The following is a 21,219-nucleotide window of genomic DNA, read 5'->3' on the forward strand; positions in this document are numbered from 1 at the left end:
TTTCCAATAAGATGTGATCAATACTAAACTTGTAAACGTTCGTGAAATAAGCATTTTAGTAGCCAGAACATTGAAAAATAATTTTATTTTCAAAGTTGAAAAACTTCCTTTGGTGATTTTAATCTACTATTTCCAAACGTAGAAACCAGCAAATTTCAGCAAACGTACTCCATACAATAAAGTTTGTAACACGAGTAGCCGAACACCTAGTAAAAAATCATCATGATTTAATTAAATAAATGCTAAAAAGTCACTATTGCAAACAATGACCTTACTAGAGCCCTAATTGACTATTATTAAAAAACCACCTTAATATCGCTTCATTGACAGCTACTTTTTAACAATAAAAATAACAAACATCAGTTGACTACTACAAGTCATCATTATCAACAAACATGTACTAGTCTTTTACGAAATCTCCACCAAAACCAACATTTTTAATACCAATTATTTGTGAATTACTACACTGAAAAGTAAAAATGTGGCCACCCTTAGTCTTAATTTCTTAATCTTGCAACAATATTTGGTCCATTTTAAAGGATTAGGAGGTAAAAAAGATAAAATCCCCCAATTGTGTTTACAATTGGATTTTGAAAGAAATTAAATAGCCAATCTCTTCTTTGTTGGTTTTTGTGTGAAGCTTCTTTCTAACATTCTGATGGTTCGATTTTTTTTAAGTTTAAGTTAAATACTCTTTCAAATCTCTCAAAAAATATACGCCTGATAATTAAGAAAAACTAAAACCCTAAGTAGGCACAGTTTACACGTGGTGTCATACTGTTAGTAATAGTCATTTGAGAGCCAGTTGGATCTTTGTCAATAGTGAAGGATTAGTAGTAATGATAAATTAGGTCAGTTAGGACTTTCATAGTGTCAAAATGTAACTAGTAATAGTTAATTGATAACGAGTTATATCTTTGTTGATAATATAGGATTAGTAGAAATGATAAATGATGGAGTGAGTGTGGTGTTCAATCCTTTTTAAAAAGATAGTTCCTACTCAAGTAAGTTGTTGCAACGATCCGGATTTCGAGCCTTTTAGCTCATCATCAGGTTGAAGGACTTCTACAACCTGATGATGAGCCAAAAGGCTCGAAATCCGTATCGTTGCAAAACAACTTACTGTGAGTAGGAACTATCTTTTTAAAAAGGATATAGGATTAGTGGTAATAATCAATTACGTCAGTTAGGTCTATGATGGTCTAATAGTGTTATTAATAAGAGTCATTTGGGAACCAATTGAGTCTTTGTAAAGAGCGAAGGATTTGTAGTAAAGATAAATTAGGTCAGTTGGGACTTTGACAGAGGCAAATGTTAGTAGTAAAAGTCAATTGATAACGAATTATATCTTTGTTGATTAAAAAGGATTAGTGGTAATAGCCAATTATGTCAGTTAGGTATATGATAGGTCTCCTAGTGTTAGTAGTAACGGTCCATTTGGTCAGTTAAGTCTTTGATAGGGGCAAAACGTTTGCAGTAATAGTCAATTTATAGCCAGGTAAGTTAATTAAGTCTATGTCTAGGTGTATGTTCTGTTGTACCGTCAATTCAGGCTTACATTAATGAAGCAAAAAATTAGAAGTAATAGCCAATTGATAACCTCTTATGTCTTTGCTGATAATATAGGGTTAGGTCAATAGAAATTATTAATCAAGGGTAGATAGGTGTTTAGGGGTGGCAAAATTTTATTAGTATGAGTCAATTCAGGCGAGTTGGGAACTTTGAAAAGGGTATCGCATACATGTTTCAATTACTGAGTTGTATGGATTAAGTGGAAGTAGTTTGGATGGTGGAAAAGTGTTAGTCGTAATAGTCCATTCGTCGCTATTTCTATCTTCGGTTTCTTTTTCGTTATATGTATATAGAGAGAAATTTTTTACCGCCATTTTGTCAATTTAGGTAATTCCATTTTTTGCATCCCATTTTTGATTTGTTTTTAATAGTGTCTAATAGGATAAATGTTTCGTGTTAGTACTTATTTCGGACATTGCCGTCATGTTCAGTTATAATACACTGCATTCAAGTAGACAGTACCTTTGTAGTGACAGCCAATAGGTTCCGGTCTTTAATGGAGACAAAGTGTTGGCAATGGAAGTCAGTCGATAGCGATTAAGGTCTTAGTTTAAGTAAGATTTTTAGTAGTAATAGTCAATTCAAGGTCAGGTAAATATTTCCTTTGTTGGATAATGTGAAATTGCGTTCAAATGTTGTGACACTTTCGTTGGTGGTGGAATCCCACGCGTAAATGAACCCTCGGTTTTTACCGGGTCTTTTTATTGCTTGAATAATTTTCTCAGTAAGAAATAACAGAGGCCTTTTCCAAATCTGGAAAGGGAAATTGACTTTTTCTTATGTCGATTACCCTCTTTTCTGAAAGGGGTTACTCGTCACCGGTGAATGCGATGCCGCGACTCGTATCCAGTTCGGTACCCGGGTTAAAGAGCGGGTTTTTAACCGCGGAAGAACCGTTCTACATGTTTTATTCACCGTATTGTTCGATACGAACTTCCCACCATCCCTTTATATGAAAATTGCTCTTTGTCGCTCTTTGGCCTATTGTCAATGTTTTTCCCTACCCGTTGAATATTTGATTTCCAAGCACACCTCCCTTAAAACATCATATTGTTTTCTCTTATTCACAACAAAAATTGTGTAAAACTTACATATTCGCTTTAAAAACAATCTCAGTATCACTTAGTCACCTCTGTTCTTTCTACTCTGAACCTTTCGATAACAATGATTCGGCAATTTATAACGTATAATAAGTATTGTCAAAGTAAAATCTTCAGTATGTATTACTGCAAGTTGTGTTACCAACACAAATCTAAGTGGCACATAATTGACATTTAATTGTTCATTTTCCTTGCTGAAATTTGTGGAGTCATGCAACTGCAGTTTCGCCTTCAAATAAGACCCAACTGACGCTGAATCGACAGTTGCTACAAAGATACTGGCCGACAACTGTTACCATAGTTGAACCAAGTGTGCACTAATCAAAGTTCCCCGCAGACCTGAATTGACTGTTACTACTAATCCTTCACTATTCGCAAAGATTTAACTAGTTCTACTACTACTAACACTTTGATTCCATTAAAGACCTAACTGACATTCACCTTTCAACCTGATGATGAGCGCTTAATGCTTGATATCCAGATCGTTGAAAACAACAAACTGTGAGTGAGAACTATCGTTTTTCAAAAGGAAGCCATACTCCACCTTCATCATTTTTAACTGACATTCATTCGTAATTCTTTTCACAACCTAAGTAGCCAACAATTTCACCACATTTGAACTGTGGGGTTATGATCTTGAGGTTTGGTCTTTACTCCTTCACTGTGTTATGTTTAAACCTATTTAGGGTTTTAGTTTTCCTTTACCAGGCGTATATTTCCTTAAACAATTGAAACAGCCGAATGTTTTACGCCACTTTGGCGACATCCGCTTGTTAATAATCACAGTTTTAATAATCCTCAACTATTAACAAAGACAAAACTGGTTAAGAATTCACTATTACTACTAACAATTTGCCAATACGAAAGGCGTAACTGATCTAATTCACCACTACTAGCACTAATTTTTATTATTAAAAAACGCTTTACTATTGAGTTTTACTAATTGATAGTAGTTGAGTATTACTACTAACTTATTACCTAGTATTATTGGGCAAATGTTTGTAAATGTAGGTCGTCCGAACCCCTTTCAAAGAAAGTCAAACTATTGTAGTTATCCACTTAGCACCGTCGAAACAGTATTCTATTTTTATTCCGAAGCCTAAAATGTTCATTTAGGTCTATCATGATAACACCGTCGGGCAATTCAACTCATGGGTTAGATGATACCATAATGATTGAAAAGTGGGGAGGAAAAAAGCGGCGTCACGCGAAGAACGACGTACGATCGCGATTGCTAACATGTACACGACAATAATGGCAAGCAATTAAACTAAACTAAATTACAGGTCGTTAATGATGGCATTGTTTATTCGAGAAAACACTGATTACAGTTTACACGTGATTGATTTTTTTACATGAGTACGGCAAACAAAGCCTTATACAAATCATCTTTTGTTGCGCTATTCTTTCCATACGTATAATTTGTTTTGACGTGTCGTTCAGTTCTTTCCCAGTATTAGCTTAATGTATTCCAAGGACTGTGACATTCGTTTTCCATTACACAGCGGTAAGGCATGTAAAACATCGCTAAAAAGACCCGATATAGTAAAAAACAAATGCCTTAGAACCAGTATTGAGCTATAAGATCAACCCCGATAGACGTACGTCAAACATAAACCGATGAACCCCCACTCGAACTTAGAAGAAACATGTTGGCTTCTCGATTTTTGCTTTTAAAAAAAATAGCCAGAAACTCCCTATTTTACAGGAAAACTGCACAGGTAACATACACATTTCGGGTACAAGGTAAGAACAATCCGCCACTGGTAGAAGCCTTTACTAATTTAGCAAATTACAACACAGAAATGACAAAAACACAATAAGTCTCTATGTGATGACCTCACCAGTTAAAACAAACACCGCAAGGTAAAAGTCTCTAATCGAAGCTTCTTCGTCAACAGAAAGGGAAGAAAATAATCTTGCGCCAATCAAGGAGTTATGTGCAGTTCCCATTAAGCAACAGCAAATTGACTGACAGTATGTGTATGGCAATAATAACAAAGAAATGACATGCAAAAACCTCTCCCCCCTGACATCACCACCGCCCTGGTTTCGTGAGGATAAACAGTACTCCAAAAAAATATGCATAATATCTTGGCTCAGATCATGGAATATGCAATGTATAAAATCGGGGGAAAAAAACTTCGCCTAACTGTGACACATGTGGGACATATGAAGATTTGCACCGTAATCTCTCATTGTACAAAACATACAGAACAATAGAAAAGATTATTACAAACATTGGAGGAAAGAAATTTGAGTTTACCAGTGCGTCCATTATTCAAAGATATCATTGGGGTCCTCCAACATCTTTGTGTACGAAGAGGTAAAGCAACATATTTCTTGAAAAAGAAATATGAAGAGAAGATTTTTAAAATAAATAAATAATTTCGTATGAAAAAATCTATTCTTGTTAAAATATTAATGTAAAACTGTATAATCATCGTAATTAAAAATGTATATTTATTTTAGATCTAGGTATTTTTGAAACTGTTTAAAAAATTATATGATGATTATTTAAAAACGTTGTTGTGTCATTTACATTTAATTGTAAAAATGGCTGTATAAAGTTGTTGAGCCAGCCAACAAAAAAGTACAAAATTAATTTGAAAACATGAAATTTTAACAGTTATTTACACTCAAAAGTGTGCGTCTAAAGAAATTTATTTTCACACTTGAAACCAGGCTAATTGTTCCCAGATCAATAGTGATTATATCCTATTTTAATGTATTTATTAGTTTAAAAGTAAAAAAAAAAAAAATAATTATGTTAAATCTGCAAGAAGTAATGAAGAAATAATATCATTTTTTGACGATAATAGCATTGCTCATAATCACGCGAATTACGTTGATAAAGTGTTTTATTTTTTTATCAAACAAAATACGAAGAAACTAGATGTTAAGAAGAACCGTCTATAGTAGACTGACACTACCCTTGTTATAGTAACAAGCAAATCTCCGTCATTGATTACAGGAAACGAGGGATTTCTGTAGGCCGGTCACTTCCCAGTCGCGAGGTTGGCAAAAGTGCGCGTTTGTCCCACCCGCAGATAGGACATTGGCAATTTGTCTCAGTTAAGCCAACGGCCTTGAAAGGCAGAAAATTGTTGTACGCAGAAGTAGTTTTTCCATTTGATTTATGCTTTTTTAAACCGACGTTGTGAATGTTGGACTGTCGCATCGTCGATAAAAACGCGGTGTGATCCTTGGACGTTAGGGAAATGTACATTTTAACAAACAAACAATTTTCTTTTAAAAAATAAGAAAGTAAACTGACAAAACAAGCAAGAACAGCCTACAGGAGGATGATCAGAACACACCAGTTTATATACTAATATCCAATATTTTCTTTTTATTTCATTGACTGACTAATTAATATCACTTGTTTCGTTAAAATTAAAGTTAGTTTTAACTTATTACAGTGCAACATAATACAAGATGGTTTAACTAGTTTTATTACATAACAATTGGACCGCCCGTTCAAGCTGGTTGGTACGGTTTCACACTTCTTGAATTAGATGTAAAAAAAAATATAAAAAATATATGAAAAAATAATAAAAATATAAAGTAATTGATCCAGTCATCCCATCCAAAATCTCTATATTGCTAATCTCCTTGGCATCAGTTTCAAGAGCCATTAAAAGGTACAGGAAGATAGAGTTACTCAAGGCGATCAAATTTAGAGCGTCTTAGTATCACCAATCCAATAGACGCCATTTTATTAAAATGCAAGCAATCCTTAAGCGTAATTCAACCTCTTCTAGCATTAAAAATCTGTTCACAGTAATTCGTGGGATATAAATCTCGGCGTCAACTGTTAGAAAAAGACTGAAAAAGATTAGGCCTTAGATCAAGAAAGTCTGTGAGAAGCCTTCTGTACATAGAACACTGTAGAAGTACATAAAGATTTGCGATAGTACACGACAACTAGAGAGGAATGGTTAAAAGTTCTAAATACCGATGAGACGTGAGTGGCCGTGAAAGAATCTGGAGAAGTCCTGTAGTGTTGCATGTCTACTAAGACCATGTGGAGAGACGAGATACAAGATTTCTTAGTCTCTGAATCATTGCTTATCATGATAACGCTCGAGATTATGCAACATATTTGTGAAGACCTGCACAACAATGTTATCCTACCTCTTGAGTGGTCAGCAAAAGTGGGACAACATACATGTATACATGGATTTTCTACAAAAATGTTTTATGTACTTTCACCCCAAACGGTCACTCCTCGATGTGCTGACCCCTAGGGTCTATACGTCGGGGGGTTCACCTACCCAGTTGTGTGGCTGGGTCCTAGAATCCCCCTTAAGCTAGATCCCCAGGGGGTTAGGTGGGCCAACCAACGGGGTTAGGCTCAGTGGCTGTCCACAACTACGTCATTTCAGCCACCAATCTATAATCTAGCTTAAAACTAATTTCCAGGGGGACCGCGGTAACCGAGTGGTTAGCATGAGAGACTCTCTCTCAAAAAAAAAAAAATATATATATATATAGTCGCACAAATAAATACATTCATACATTGCACTCGTTCAGATTAGTCGATGGAGACTCGAAATCCCCCCACCGACCTACATACAATACCACTAATCTAATCTAAATTAGGATGGATGAACTACGTTTATAAATATTTTAATATTCCGCCACCGACCCTAGAAATACACTGCTTGACGCTATATTTCACCATCAGCCCTTCACGATTCACACTAATAAATACATAAAACAGATCTATATACAGTAAAAACCCACATCTTCCAAAAAACGGAACAGGGGACACAGAAACTCGATACTATGCACGGGAACCATTCTTAAATTACGCTAACTAACGCTCTCTCTAACGAGCAATTCAGTTTTAAAAATTGTTTATAGTGGACTTATGAGCGTTTTTAATTTGTATAAACCCAAATGTACTTGCAAAATGCAAAATTCTCAGGGTTGTTTTTTTTTCTTTGAGGGGAGCATTGTATTTCGTACTATTAAGCTTCAAGAATGGACATAAATTGGCATTTAAATTTTCATATGAAAAAAGCTTAACATCTTAACGTTTTAATAGAAGAAACGTGTTTAAATGGAGTACCACAAGTGTTCGTTATTGATCAACAGCTGGCCCCCTGTTCTAGCTTGTTTTCTTAGTAATGCTTAAATCCAAGCTCATAGAATTTGCATTAATGGACTTTATATATAGTGTTCATAAATAAGTATAATAAACAATTAAATATTTCACCAACTTTTAAATGTTTGAAATATAAATTGTAGAGAAAAGTACATGACCTGCTGGTTGCACTCGCACGTATCAATTATTAAACAAAATCGATCCTCGTATTCCCGCTTGATTTCTTGCGAATAGGAATAAACTTCCCTACAATATTATCTTCGTAATGGCGTTAACCAGCTAAAAATAGTTTATTTTTACAATATTTTTATGCTAAACAGATAAACAAATAAAATTAGATAAAGTAGGATTGTTGAATTGTGGTTTCAACGAGAATCGTTATTATCGTGTTATCACTTCTACAATCAAAACATAAATGGTGATTTTCAAGGATCATAACTTAATCCATCGAAACTTAACAAAAGGATTGTGCATAAAAACTGAATCAAAGTAAAATAACAAAGAAAACGAAATTAATATTTATACTACAGCGAAATGTAAAATAGGTTATATTTTAGTGTTGGATAGTCAATTTATGCCAAATTAAACTAAATCTGGAAAACGTCAAATGATTCAATAATGATCAAAGTTTGACCTCAAAGAATAAATCGAGAAGCAAATTAAGAAATATTTGAAGTCTCAGCAACAATAAATGCATTTTAGTAGGTTAAAAAGTAAACCATTTTGCAAGTAAATATTGTTAAGAAGTTTTAGGAAGTATAACAAAAGCAAAACAAAACAATGATATGCTATATTGGAAATAAAAACGTGGTTTATAAAATATTAGCTTTCTTACAGCGTTAAAACAACGTTGTTAAACTGAGAGTAAGTGAGAAAGAGAGAGAGAGAGAGAGAGAGAGAGAGAGAGAGAGAGAGAGAGAGAGAGAGAGAGAGAGAAATTATAAACTAAAATTTCTTACTAGATACACTAAAAGTTCGATAATTATATCACTAGCTTAGATATAAATCCATTTTCCATCAATATTATAAAAATAATATAATCCTAGGAATCATGTTGTAAAGGTGTGTAATTGTGCAATCATGTTCAGAGATTTATATTTAAACACACCCACACAAAAATTAGCTTTATCGATGAATTTTAGTACATAATTATCCAAAGATCTGTAATGTTAAACTGTTGCATAGAAGTACAATGTGGTGTAGGTAGTAGAGGGCAAACTCAAAAATAAACATTGTAGTTAAAATATTAAGTATCTTACAACACGTTGTTAAAGTTATAGAAGTAACATATATATGATATTGTAAGAGGTGAGAGAGAGAGGAGAGAAGAGAAGAGAAGAGAAGAGAAGAGAAGAGAAGAGAAGAGAGAGAGAGTGAGAGAAAAAGAAAGAGAGAGTTATTTTATATAACAAGCTGCTACATTTCTAACTTGATACTTTAAATGTTTTATTATTATTATATTAGCTTAGAAATAAATCCCTTTTCTTTTTTTGTAAATTGCATTAAATGGTAAATTGCAAGTAAATCGTGTTAAAAATGACTTGATCACTTGTAAAAAAGAAAGGTATAATTTTTACTGGAACTATATAAACGTTCGCATTGTAAAAAAAAAAAAAAATTGGATAAAATGAGAGGAAATGGACAAATGGAGCAACTAAGTGATGATGACAATCAACCAACTCAGAACAGACGTTGATGTTATATGGATCAGAGAGGTATTCTTTTTAATAATGAATTACTATTACAACTTTGCCAAGCTTTCAATCTTTTATTTGATCTTTATCAGGGCTTTAAAACAATTATATTGTCAAAAATTAATTTCAAACAAGACGGAAGAATATTTCAATTATAAATATAAATAAATAACTATGTAGGCTTATAGTTACAATAACACTATATTGGTAACATATTTCCTCATTTGATGGTGGTCATAATACTTCAAAACAGTTTCATTTGATACTCTTTTGATTTTAAAAAACAAAAAATTGGCAGGTAGCAATACGGTTATCTTTGGTTTCTAAAACAGTGCCCAACTACAATCAATTATACACATATAAATTACAAAAATAAAAATAAAGCAAGACAATAGATAAATCAAACAAAGAGACAATTAATGCCTATGCATATATATAAATAATGAAGATGCGAAAGTATGATTCTTCCTACCACAGAATGCTATGTATAACACTTAAATCCGTTTGTAAGTTGCAAGCTAGACTATCTTGGTATATGTATATCATTTCTTTAAATGGCCTTTGTCGACAGCTTCTGTCTTCATTATTTTCACACCTTCGAAATCAAGGGTTTGATTATACTAGTGACAGTGCTTTGACCGGGTAATGCCCGATCTACGTTTATCTTTTCAGTCATAGCTTTGTTATCTAAGTCTTTCGGATAGGTATTGTTTTGTTTGCCCATAATACCCCCTACGACAATTCGTACATTGTACATGGTATATTACATTTGGTTTTTGCCTAATGGTTGAACACTTTTTAATTTGGGAAAAAAAAAGTTTTTCAATCTTGTTATTAAATTTGTACAGTATTTTCACAACTGGGATATTTGTTTGTAATAAGTTGTTTGCCTTTGTGCACTCAACTCTTATTACCCAGCACTACAATTCACTCATCAAACTGAATTAGATTTTTTTTAAATGCCTTTTTTGGATATGGTAGTTTCAAGGAATGTCTATGAAGACAAATTGGTATATTGAGGAACAATGGCTATGCAATGTCCTTCAACAATAGACTTATACCCAAAGATTTCAAAGTAACCAAAAAGTAGCATTCAGAACATATCAAAAAGTTCTCACATATTACCTTTGTTAAACTAGCTTATTAGAAACGAATGTGCCAGATGTGAAAATCGTGCACAAATAACAAAATTGAAAAACGATTTTTCTTCAAATTAAAAAGTGTTCAAGTGTTGTAAGAATTTCCATAGGGCATGGAGCAAAAAAATAATACTCCAAAAGACTTAGACAACATGGGTATGATTGCAAAGATAAAAGTAGACTTGGCACTGCCCTGTCGAAGCACTGTCACCAGTATAATCATACTTTTGATTTAGAAGATGTGAAAATAATGGAGTCAGAAGCTGTCGACGAAGGCTATTAAACGAAATAATGTACATATATCAACATAGCCTAGTTTGCAACTTGATGGATTTAAATAATTTAAGTACTTTATATATTGGCATTATTTGATAGGAAGAACAATTCACACTTTGGCACCAAATACCTAACTCCAATCTTGTTTTTAAGTACATTTGTATAATTTATTACACTTGTGTATACATATACATGCAGAGGTATTAATTGTGTAATTGTTTATTTTATCTGTTGTCTTTTTTTTTCTTTGGCTTTTATTTTTGCAATTTATATTAGTATAATTGATTGTAGTTGTGCACTATTTTAGATAACCGTAGGGTTACCTCATACAGAAAAGTTTCCTAAGACATCAACCTGCCCATTTATTTATTATATTAATTAATAATTTTTAAAATTAGAAAAGTATTAAATGTAGCTGTTTTGAAGTATTACTATTCTAATGGGAGGTATTTTACCAACATAATGACATTATAACTAAGCCAACAATTATTTATTTATATTTATAAATGACATATTCGTCCATCCAGTTTTAAATTAATTTTTGTGAAGATAATTTTGTAGAGCCCCGAAGATCAAATAATAGATTAAAAGCTGGAAAAATTATAATGGTTATTCATTGTTAAAAATACCACATCCCTGATTCCATTAGAAACCTAAGAACCATTTTGTTAAACTGTTGCATTCTGGGGGCGTCGGTGGCCGCAACGGTTTAGGCGTCGACATGGCGCTCATGTCTGTAAAGTTCCAGAGTTCGAATCCACCGGCCCTACATTCCAATTGGGCTTTTTTCAAAAACACCGGCACCCCGAGGGTTCACATAACCTCGAAGTTGAAATACCCAAAGTACCTTTTTTTACATAATTTGGTTTGAGGGTTTTTTTTACGTGCTTATAAGTTAAAAAGTGGATGTCTGGATGACTATGGACTAGGCTGCCAATAGTCCCGACATTCACTTCTGAACTTATAAGAATGTAAGAAATATCCTCATAGAAAACAATGTTGCATAAAAATGTAATAGTGTATGTCTTTGGACATATGCATATATGTTTAAAAAAGAGTTTTTAACTATTTTCGATTATTTTTACCGTTAAAATCTAACGATTTTTTTTTAAATGATTTTTTCCCGTTTTACGAAGTGTATTTTCTTTTTGACTCACCATGCGTCGTGGTCGAAGTGAGTACGAAAATCGCGGGACTCGTGAGGCACAGTCAACACTAAAAAGAACATCACTCGGTGAAGTCCGACTTCAAACTGGCCGCCTCCGTCTCCCTCCTACGCGGGACCGGCACCCCACCGCCTCCGACCGACAAACACAAAACAAACTAATTCTAATTTCGCCCCCACATTGCGAAATAAATAAATACATAAATGAATTGATCGTAAAAAAGAGAATAAATTTAAGCCGGCTGTTTGGATAAATTATCCGGTGATTATTACAATAAATTTATATTGCTAAATTTTCCTATAGATTAAGTTAGATTAAATTATATAGTAGCCGGGTTTTTTACGACCTGCGCACAGCGACCAGTGCCTTTTTTTATCTACTGCTCCTCGGTAAGCTTAAGACTTTTTATCAGACCCCAAAGCCTTTTCAAACAAATTTCAGTGAAAGTCAATTAAATATTTTTCTAATGAAAAATAGCTAGATTTATTACCAACATATCACAATCATCAAATATTTCTTATTTTATTAATCGGTTGCAGTTTGGATATTTGACTGAGTTTTGCTAAGGTATGTCAAATGATTTATTTTATTTTTTTAATTAACTAATTTTTTAACAATTCTATCATTTGTGGTCATTTACTGATTGATGGTAATCAGAATGTGCTATGTCTGGGATGTAAGCAGGGTGAGGGAGAAGCTCAATTCCATCCAATTCTGTAATCTTTTGCTTCGAGAAGTGTGTGGTCAGGTGTTACCTTGTTGAAACTAAACCCAATTTCCATTTATTAATTTTTGTTTTTAAATTTTAAGAGTACAAATAGGGCCCTTACATGTACGTATATTATAAATAAATAGTACAATAATAATAACAGCAATAATAAGCTTTTAATAGGCAACAACCTTCCAAATTGTCCTCGATGTATTCGAAGTGTGGAACGTATCGTTCTGACTGTAAAACGTATTTTGGTCGATTGTCGTACTTTGCAACACTTTAGGCAAAGGTTCAACTTTTCAAGTGATTTAAAGGAGTTACTAGGTGCCCAGTGTTTGTTTCGAAGAGCATTTTTCAACTTTCTTATAATTATTGGAATTTATAATGAGATTTAGCCTTTTTCCAAAATTCTTATACCTTTGAATGTTTGTCTGCTAGTGTTTGAATGAGAGTTCTGTACGCAAGATTTCTTTCTTTTTTCAGCAATTTGGAGGCTGCTGGAAGGGAAAAATGAAATAAAACAAAATGCAATTCGTGGGGTAATAAACTACAACACCCACAATCGCTATTTAAATAAGGAAAGATAACTTTCTCTTTCTTTCTCTCTCTCTCTCTCTCTCTCTCTCTCTCTCTCTCTCTCTCAAAAAAAAAATAAAATAAATAAAAAATAAAATAAAATAAAAGGATAAATTAAAGCTTTGAATGGCAATAGGATAGATTAGTTTATGGGTGAATGTTTGGTGTCAGAGCTTTACAGCACTCAGAATGGATATAGCTAACCTAAGATAGGAGGTTTAATGTTAGGACATGAAATGACCTTAGCTGTTAAAATGCCCTTAAAAATTAATAATAATAATAAACATATAATAAAATATACAAAACCATAATGATAATATATTCGAGGTTGACACAAACACTTACTTTTCGGCTATACCCACTACCATATATATGTCTGGCATGCAGAGAAAGGTTGCTTGATGTGTCCCATATTATGGAGATTTGGTCTTGATGAAAATGAGATTGAGATGTATTGTACGGGGTTTATAATCCGTACTAAAAGAAATAAAAACACAAACAATTATAATTTATGCAATGAAACAATTATATTTACTACCCCCCCCCCCAAAAAAAAAAAAAAAAAAAAAAAAAAAACTTCTATGCAACATTGGTTAACACTGAGAAAATCTGCCGAATGACCAGTTGGTGCAGCCATCTTAATCGCCAGAACCAACTTAATTAATAGAAATGATGAATGGTGGAGTGAGTGTGGTGTTCAATCCTTTTAAAAAAGCTCCTACTCCCAGTAAGTTGTTTTCCAGCGATCCAGATTTTGAGCTTGATCGTTGGAAAACAACTTACTGTGAGTAGGAACTATCTTCTTTAAAAGGATCCAACTTAATTATTCTTAATTAAAATTAAGGAATTGTACATCCTCCTCATTGAAGGCTGCAATTGGCTCCATACACAGAGCACGCAGGAATGCCACCCGATTTGAAATTGTTGTATTTGGGTTCTATTCAATTCTTGGATGAAACGGGGTTGTTCTATTGCATACAGTAATAATAGTTGTGTATGTCTTGCCTAGCTTGTGTTGAGAGTGAATGTAATTATTACCGTGAATGTGAGAGGGTTGATGGCAGAATATCTAACACCCCACTGACCCTCAATTAAGCTAGTTGTATAATATGAGTAAAGGATGATGGAGGAATAACAAGTACTCCATCACACTAATTGAAGGAATGATATGTAAATAGGAGTGAATGTATTTAAGAATGAAGAGTACGAATGGGTTTGGAAATGCATGCATTGGATGCTGAATTGACCTAGCAGTTTGCAACACCCCATTCCCTGGAGCTAGGTGGCTGAATGGATAAGACTGAGGTCTGCCCCCAGACTGCCAACAACTGGGTGGGAGATTCTCGAGTCTGCCGGCAATTTAGTGTAAACAGCATTGGAATTGCCGTTGGACTACAAGAAGTCAATAGGCACAACTCGGCACATTTGTATTGATACAAATTGAAATAAAAATCCAAATAATAATATATTCTTTAAAATATTAATTATTGAAAGAGGAAAAGGGAAAAAGAAACTGAGATGATTTATGTTATTTTTAAAAACTCAGATTCCATGGACCTGAAATAAGCCAGGGAGGAAGCAGAGCATACTTCCCGGGGAAGCAAATTCTATCGTCTTGACCCTGCAATTCTGAAGGATGAGGCTATAGGTTTAGATGAGCATTGAAGGTTTGTGATATGATTTGAACGTTTGAATAAGTAATGAAGGAAAAATGTTGATAGATATTGAGGACATTTATTTGATTTAATTTTAAATAGATAAATTACAACTCTAAGTTTATAAGTGCTAATCCTGAGTAATGCTGGGTCAAAACATCATACATTTTTTGTAACTGCTCACAATAAAGTTTTGAATCAATGGTTCGACCTTCTAGAGTGAACTCAGAATGAATTATGCCTTCATAATTCCAAAATACAGTGAGCATTGTCTTTTTTGTCTAATTGTGCTTGTATAACAATTGGTAGAGCTGACTGATTGCAGCCAAGCTATTGTTTCTTGGTCTTGGAGTACTCCACTTTTCATCACAAGTGACTATTCTTTTAATGAACCGAAGGTCATTTGGGTTTTCAAAAGATGTTGACAAATTCCTAGTCAGTGTCGTTCCTGCTCAATGGCCAACTCATGACGACCACTCTTAATGCTTAATGAGCTTTCCCCATGTTATGTAGTCACAATTTTTTTATTTATTTATATATATACTAAGCAAAGATCTTTTTACAAAAAGTATAAATCACAAGGTTATAAATAAATTAAGTAATAGATAAGCAAAATTAATAAAATAACAAGAACAAAACAACAACAAGCATTAATAATAATAAACAATAAACTGTATTTATATATTTTATATGATAATGGTTTACGGTGGATTGGCCAACTATAAAATCTCTTGCTTTTAGAAAAATTTCATGCTTCAACAGTCTCACAGTGTCTGCATTGAATGATTTTCATCCAGAACCCTCTTCTCTCTTGACGCTGATGTCACCAGATCCAAATTTCTGGAACTATCTGCACACTGTCTGTTTATAGAGAGCATCCTATTCTTTAAATAACCGCACAAAACGAGTTATTTCAGTAGTGGAAAACTTACATTTCCAATCCTGGCGTAATATTAACAAAATTTTAAATTTTACTGTTGTTTAACCAAACACTAATACAAAACTGAAGGCAAGACGAGATAATTTTTTTACACATTCATTTATTATAATTAAAGTGGTATCAAATCTATTTGGATTTGAAAAAAAAATTAAGCCAATAGGAGATTACAATTTCCAAGAAAATGAAACTGGTCATTTGTTATGACTCACCCTATTATAGAATTCTGCAGTTATTAATTTTTGGTTTTAGAAAACAAATGAAAGATAAAATGCAAAATTCATTTTTATTTACATAAAATACAAAAATACTTAACAAGATTAGTAATTTCATTTTTATTTATATTGTTCTCAGAGATTTTTTAAAGTATAAATTATGTGTATAACAATTGAATTTAACAAAGATGAAAAATATACAATATCAACAATTTATCAACATGCACATTTATATATTGTTTAAACCTCCTTCATTAGTACAATAATAGTAAACATATTTCTGAAAGCTTTGAGCGTAAGTGTACTAGAGATCCAAACATTCTCGTATAATCAACCTTTGTTTCCCCGCATCATAATCTTCTCATCGTATGTTAAAAAATTATATCTGTCAAGTTCAAATATTAATGTTTTTAAAAAATGGTTTTTCAAACTTTGGTAGGTCCTATTTGGGCAAATCTGTGCCTTTTCCATTTCCTTCCAGATCAGAGAGCCACGGAGACCAGTGAGATAGTTTTTCCGTATGAGAAATTTGAGTATCGCTTCTTTTTCTTGCCTGGTATATGGACTTTTGTAGGTCAGCTTGGTTTGCTTAGCAAATGTCATAGGACCGAAATCATCATCATCGTCCGAATTCTCTTTGGCAATGAGTTTCTTATAAGCAATGTTCTTTTGATAATTCTCATTGATCCTGGGCAATTTCTTAACCTCTTTTGTTGGTTGTATATTTGTTTCATCCTTCAATGTAAGTTCAGATGTACATTTTTCATTGACATCATTGCATTTGACCGTATAGCAGTTGACAAACCCTGAAAGGCTAGGCTCATCGAGAAACTTAAAAACCCTCGTTCTATAGTATATAACTTCGAAAAAATTATCTACGACATTTCTATTCACACCATAGACGTAGTTGTTCAACGGCAGTAGGGTGCATGAGTTGACGCAATCCTTCACATACTGTGATTTAAATGAAATCCTGTTGATAACACCATGACGGACGGATTCCTCTCCATCTACAAGGACCACAGTCCTTGGGAGGAGGTTAGTTAGGTCTTGTTCAACACGGCCACCTGAATCCCAAATTAAATTGGTCAATTCATGTTTCTCATTTGGGTCTGAGAGTAATAGACAAAATGATATCGCATAACCTGTAACATCAAAATGAAATTTATTAAAATAAATAAAAAGGCTTTCTTTAAAGTTATAGATTGCATCATTTAAATGAGACTTGGTCCTACTTATTTATTTAATCACACTTGTCTCTACTCTTCAGTATATTTCTATTTTTGTAAAAATAAAAATATTTAGTAAAGACAAAAACAGTTACAAATCCTTCAATTAATTGAGACCTACACATCAAGACTTGAGAGGACATGATTCATAGAAGAAGGGTTATCTCACCCAATTAAGAATTATTGACACACAAAGACTTTGTTGAATGCAAGCATTTTGTGTCCAGCATGTAGAGAAAGGTTGCTCAATATGTCCAACTTAATAGAAGGATGCCATTATTTGGCTCCGTGTAGAAAGCAGCCAACCTGATATGAGAATTGTGCTTGAGCGAAGACATATGAAAAAGTTCAGTGCAGAAACGGATGGCAGACTACTAAATCTAAGACTGTTAGGACTAGAATAATAGTTGGACTGCTATCGGGACACGCAGACTATAGGGCATATGTATAAACTAGGAGCAATAGAAACAAACCTGTCATGTCGCCAGAAAGAAGAAGAGATAGTTGCAAATGTCCTCTGTTGGTGCAAAGGTTTATGTAGACTAAGATTCCTACTTCTGGGAGAGGAAAAGCCTAGTCCTGAAGGATACACCCAGGGTCCTTGAAACCTTAGAAAAGCTTTGGGTTGTGATGAGCTCAAGCTTAATGAGGCCACTACCATGCAGATGCGCAATAGACCAATGGTGGTGGTGCAGGTCGTAAAGAGATTTGTGATCAAAGTTAATCCGTGGCTGGCCAGTTCACCAGGTCTTAACATTATTGAAACCTGTTTATGAAAGCTGAATCGTGCTATTTTTGCACAAGATAAGCAGTTTAATTCCACACACTAGCTCGAGAATTTCATTGTAGAATTGTGGGTCAACATCCAACAACAGTATTTAAAAAAATCTGTTCCAAAAAGATAAATTAAAAAATAAAACAATAAAAATTGCATTTTCCTAGAACCTCTCACAATCGTTGGTGAACATGCTTAATGTTGCATACATGCTCTATTTGAATAGTCTTATGTGTAAACATTATGGAGAAGCATGCAAATTGGAAGAAATTAGACATATTTCAACGCAAATGCTGCTGAGTCAGCTTTGGTGCCCTGAGAATAACTCCTATTACCATGATTCATGTGGAAGCCAACGAATCACCACTCAGATATAGAAGAAAAATGTTAGTAGGTCGATTGATCCCCCCTATACGAAGTTCGGCCAACCTAGCTTGTACTCATTTACCATTACTATAGTAAAAAGAAATCACCGCTAATAGTTTATGCTTTTATAGAACTAGCTCAGTACCAAACCTGGCTAGAAGAAACTGATTTGTTACGGTACAGAGCTTATCATCACTGAACAGGCCTATGTCAACAGGCTCAACATGAAATTCCTGCTTATATCCACTATCTGAGTAAGCTCTGGAATGACGACAAGACTGTTTGTACTTAATTATGTAGTAGTACAAGCTTTAATACCACCAGAAAAAACAAGGAAAATAGGGAATGAAATTACAATAGTCTGGTTAAAAGGATGTAACAATTGTTGTCAACAAATTGGCTAAAGCAGCACAATTTCTGGCTAGTTTCTGTTAGCACCTATACAAATATCGGATATGAGCTTGACTTTCAGTCAAACTTGAGCGGAATACTTGTGCCCGCTGACACGGGTTGACTGCGCCTGAAAGGATTTGGAAAGTTCCCTATCATTTTCTAGACAGCAACACTACTAGACACTGTTTGTTCAACTAGTTGAATCAACTAGCTGCCTCTTCTGAAAGAGGCCTCCTTCCAATTTAATTGAAACAACTTTTTACTACATTATTTAGATAATTAAAGAAAATTATATTCAACTTAATAGCAAAGTGCTGGAGATTAATTAAAGCCCAAATTATCTTCAATTTACAAGATACAGAATAATATTTTGTTAGAAGAAAAAGCAAATGAGCTTTGTTTGATTACCTCTTTCAGAGATGAAAATGCCATTTGAATTTCCTCCGTTTACCTCGTACAGATTCTCCTTCAGAATGGGCAAAAGCTCATCTATAGACATGCCAGAAAAATTTCAAATAAAACTCCAATTTCGGTTTGGTTTTTATATTTATCAAAATTGCCAAATTGTCTGGATTTTGGGGATTGTTTATCGTTACGGCTTTTGAAACCTCTCGGCTGCGGTTGTAATGCCCTAGCTGCCCTAACGCCCAGGTGGAATCAATGATAACAGTATGATTAACAATCACTTCAAAATCAAACACCTGAAAAATATATTTATTTATTATGCAGGCAAACCCTATTAAAACTGTACAATAGTACAATATAATATAGAAATTCATTATAATTAGGTAATTTTAGAAATAACTGAGCTAGAATTACAATACAAAAATAAATAATTGGAAGAATGAAATATTAAATAAAACATAACTTTAAATATATGCAAAAATACTGGTTTGGAAACAATGAAAAAATAATAATTTCAGCACGGAGCAAATTCAGCATCGATTTTATAGGGTTTTGAATATAATAGTGCTGTAGAATAATTTCATATTCCTCCAACAGCGCCATTCTTAATTCCTGTAAATTCTCTGGCGAATTCTACCCTCTTTGTCAACTCGTCTCAAAGATATTCGATAGCGTTTAAGTCGGGACTACGTACGGGCCACTACAAACATTGAATTGAATACCCGTTGTAAGTTGCCATCAACAATGCTAGCTTTGTGGGGCTTCGCATTGTCATAAAAATAAAATCGTCGCCAATTAGTGGCATATAAGGACCAACTCCATCTGATAACACATCTTCAATGTATCGCGCAGCTGTTTTGGAACCCTCGATGAAGTTTAAGTTTGTGCGACCTACTGTACAAATGCCTGCCCAAACCTCCATACGTCCTCCGGAGTGACAATGTTTTGGGCATCTCTCTCTCTCTCTCTCTCCTGATCTTCTCTAATCCCTCTCTGGGCCTTCAGAAAACCTCAAACAAAACCTTGACTCACCTGAAAACAATTTAGTTCAATCTCGCTCAGACCAATTGATGTATTTTTTTGCAAAACTTAACCTACCTGTTCCGTGCCTTGTCAGAACTTCTGGACCAGTGGCAGGCTTTCTCGCAGGTAATCTAGCTTCTGAAAGTCTTCCTCAGTGCGTAAATTGACATTAACATTTCTAGCTTGTTGAAGTCATTACGCGATCCTAACAGCGGTAGAATGTAGATTATGGAGTACATTCGAATCAATAAAATCTCTCTGAGATGTGACCCGATGGCGACCTGATCCATGCCTCTTTAAGCAACTTCCAGCATCTTGGTCGATGGAAGAATCTTCGGACAATTGTTCTGGGAATGTTAGCACCCTGGCCACATACGGTAGACTTCTTCCATCTTCTAGCTGAATCTGTAACACTTGAAACCATTACTCAAATAAATTTGAAACTTAAAAATGGTACAACCTAAAAAAAAATCAAACCATCGGAACATTAGAAAGAAGCTTTATAGAGATACCAACAATGAAGAGATTGACTATTCAAAGATTTATTTACAAAATCCAATTGTAAACACAAGTGGGAGATTTTATCTTAGTTTTATTTAACTCTAATCCGTTGAAACGGACCAACTTGTTGTTGTAAGATAAGCAATGGAGGATTGTCTAATAGATAATTAAAAATATTAAGGGTGGCCACTTTTTTTGCCTCTTGGTAGTTACAAATATACTTAGGAGTGATAATATAGAAATTCATTATAAAACATAAATAGGTAATTATAGGAATAACTAAGCTAGAATTAGAATACAAGAAAAAATATTTGGAAGTGTGAATTATTAAATAAAACATAACTATAAGTATGACCAATTTGGGGGTAGCGA

General features: G+C 33.8%; 2 protein-coding genes and 1 long non-coding RNA gene across 4 annotated transcripts in view; 1 reads left to right on the top strand and 2 right to left on the bottom strand.

Annotated features, from left to right (window-relative positions):
• Positions 1-12,537: 12,537 nt before the first annotated feature.
• Positions 12,538-21,219, top strand: part of LOC106669544 (nose resistant to fluoxetine protein 6) — an 88,297-nt gene continuing 79,615 nt past the window's right edge. Inside the window, exon 1 of the mRNA XM_024227802.1 lies at positions 12,538-12,627. The gene's annotated coding sequence lies outside the window, so the exon portion shown is untranslated. The remainder of the gene's footprint in view (positions 12,628-21,219) is intronic.
• LOC112127220 lies at positions 15,666-16,022 on the bottom strand. Its single transcript, XR_002910464.1, has 2 exons — positions 15,936-16,022; positions 15,666-15,864 (listed from the first exon to the last, which is right to left on the bottom strand). It is a non-coding gene; the product is annotated as an uncharacterized LOC112127220 (long non-coding RNA).
• LOC106669591 lies at positions 16,292-20,848 on the bottom strand. 2 transcript variants are annotated; one of them, XM_014399168.2, is made up of 4 exons: positions 20,422-20,848; positions 20,219-20,355; positions 19,327-19,619; positions 16,292-17,300 (listed from the first exon to the last, which is right to left on the bottom strand). In XM_014399168.2, the coding sequence occupies exons 3-4, from the start codon at positions 19,415-19,417 to the stop codon at positions 16,486-16,488; spliced, it is 906 nt and encodes a 301-aa protein (XP_014254654.1). In that variant the 5' UTR covers positions 19,418-19,619; positions 20,219-20,355; positions 20,422-20,848; the 3' UTR covers positions 16,292-16,485. The 2 variants fall into 2 exon arrangements, with proteins under 2 accessions (XP_014254654.1, XP_014254655.1); XM_014399169.2 differs by lacking the exon at positions 20,219-20,355.

The sequence above is a fragment of the Cimex lectularius genome, unplaced genomic scaffold (genome assembly GCF_000648675.2).
Source record: "Cimex lectularius strain Harlan isolate CLEC.00 unplaced genomic scaffold, Clec_2.1 scaffold229, whole genome shotgun sequence".
NCBI classification, from domain to species: Eukaryota; Metazoa; Arthropoda; class Insecta; order Hemiptera; family Cimicidae; genus Cimex; species Cimex lectularius.

Coding starts and splice junctions, on each gene's coding strand:
- LOC106669591 (XM_014399169.2), bottom strand. CDS start 19,417: ATGTCTATAGATGAGCTTTTGCCCATTCTGAAGGAGAATCTGTACGAG. Junction 17,301..19,326: donor CATTTTCATCTCTGAAAGAG/GTAATCAAACAA, acceptor TTGATGTTACAG/GTTATGCGATATCATTTTGT.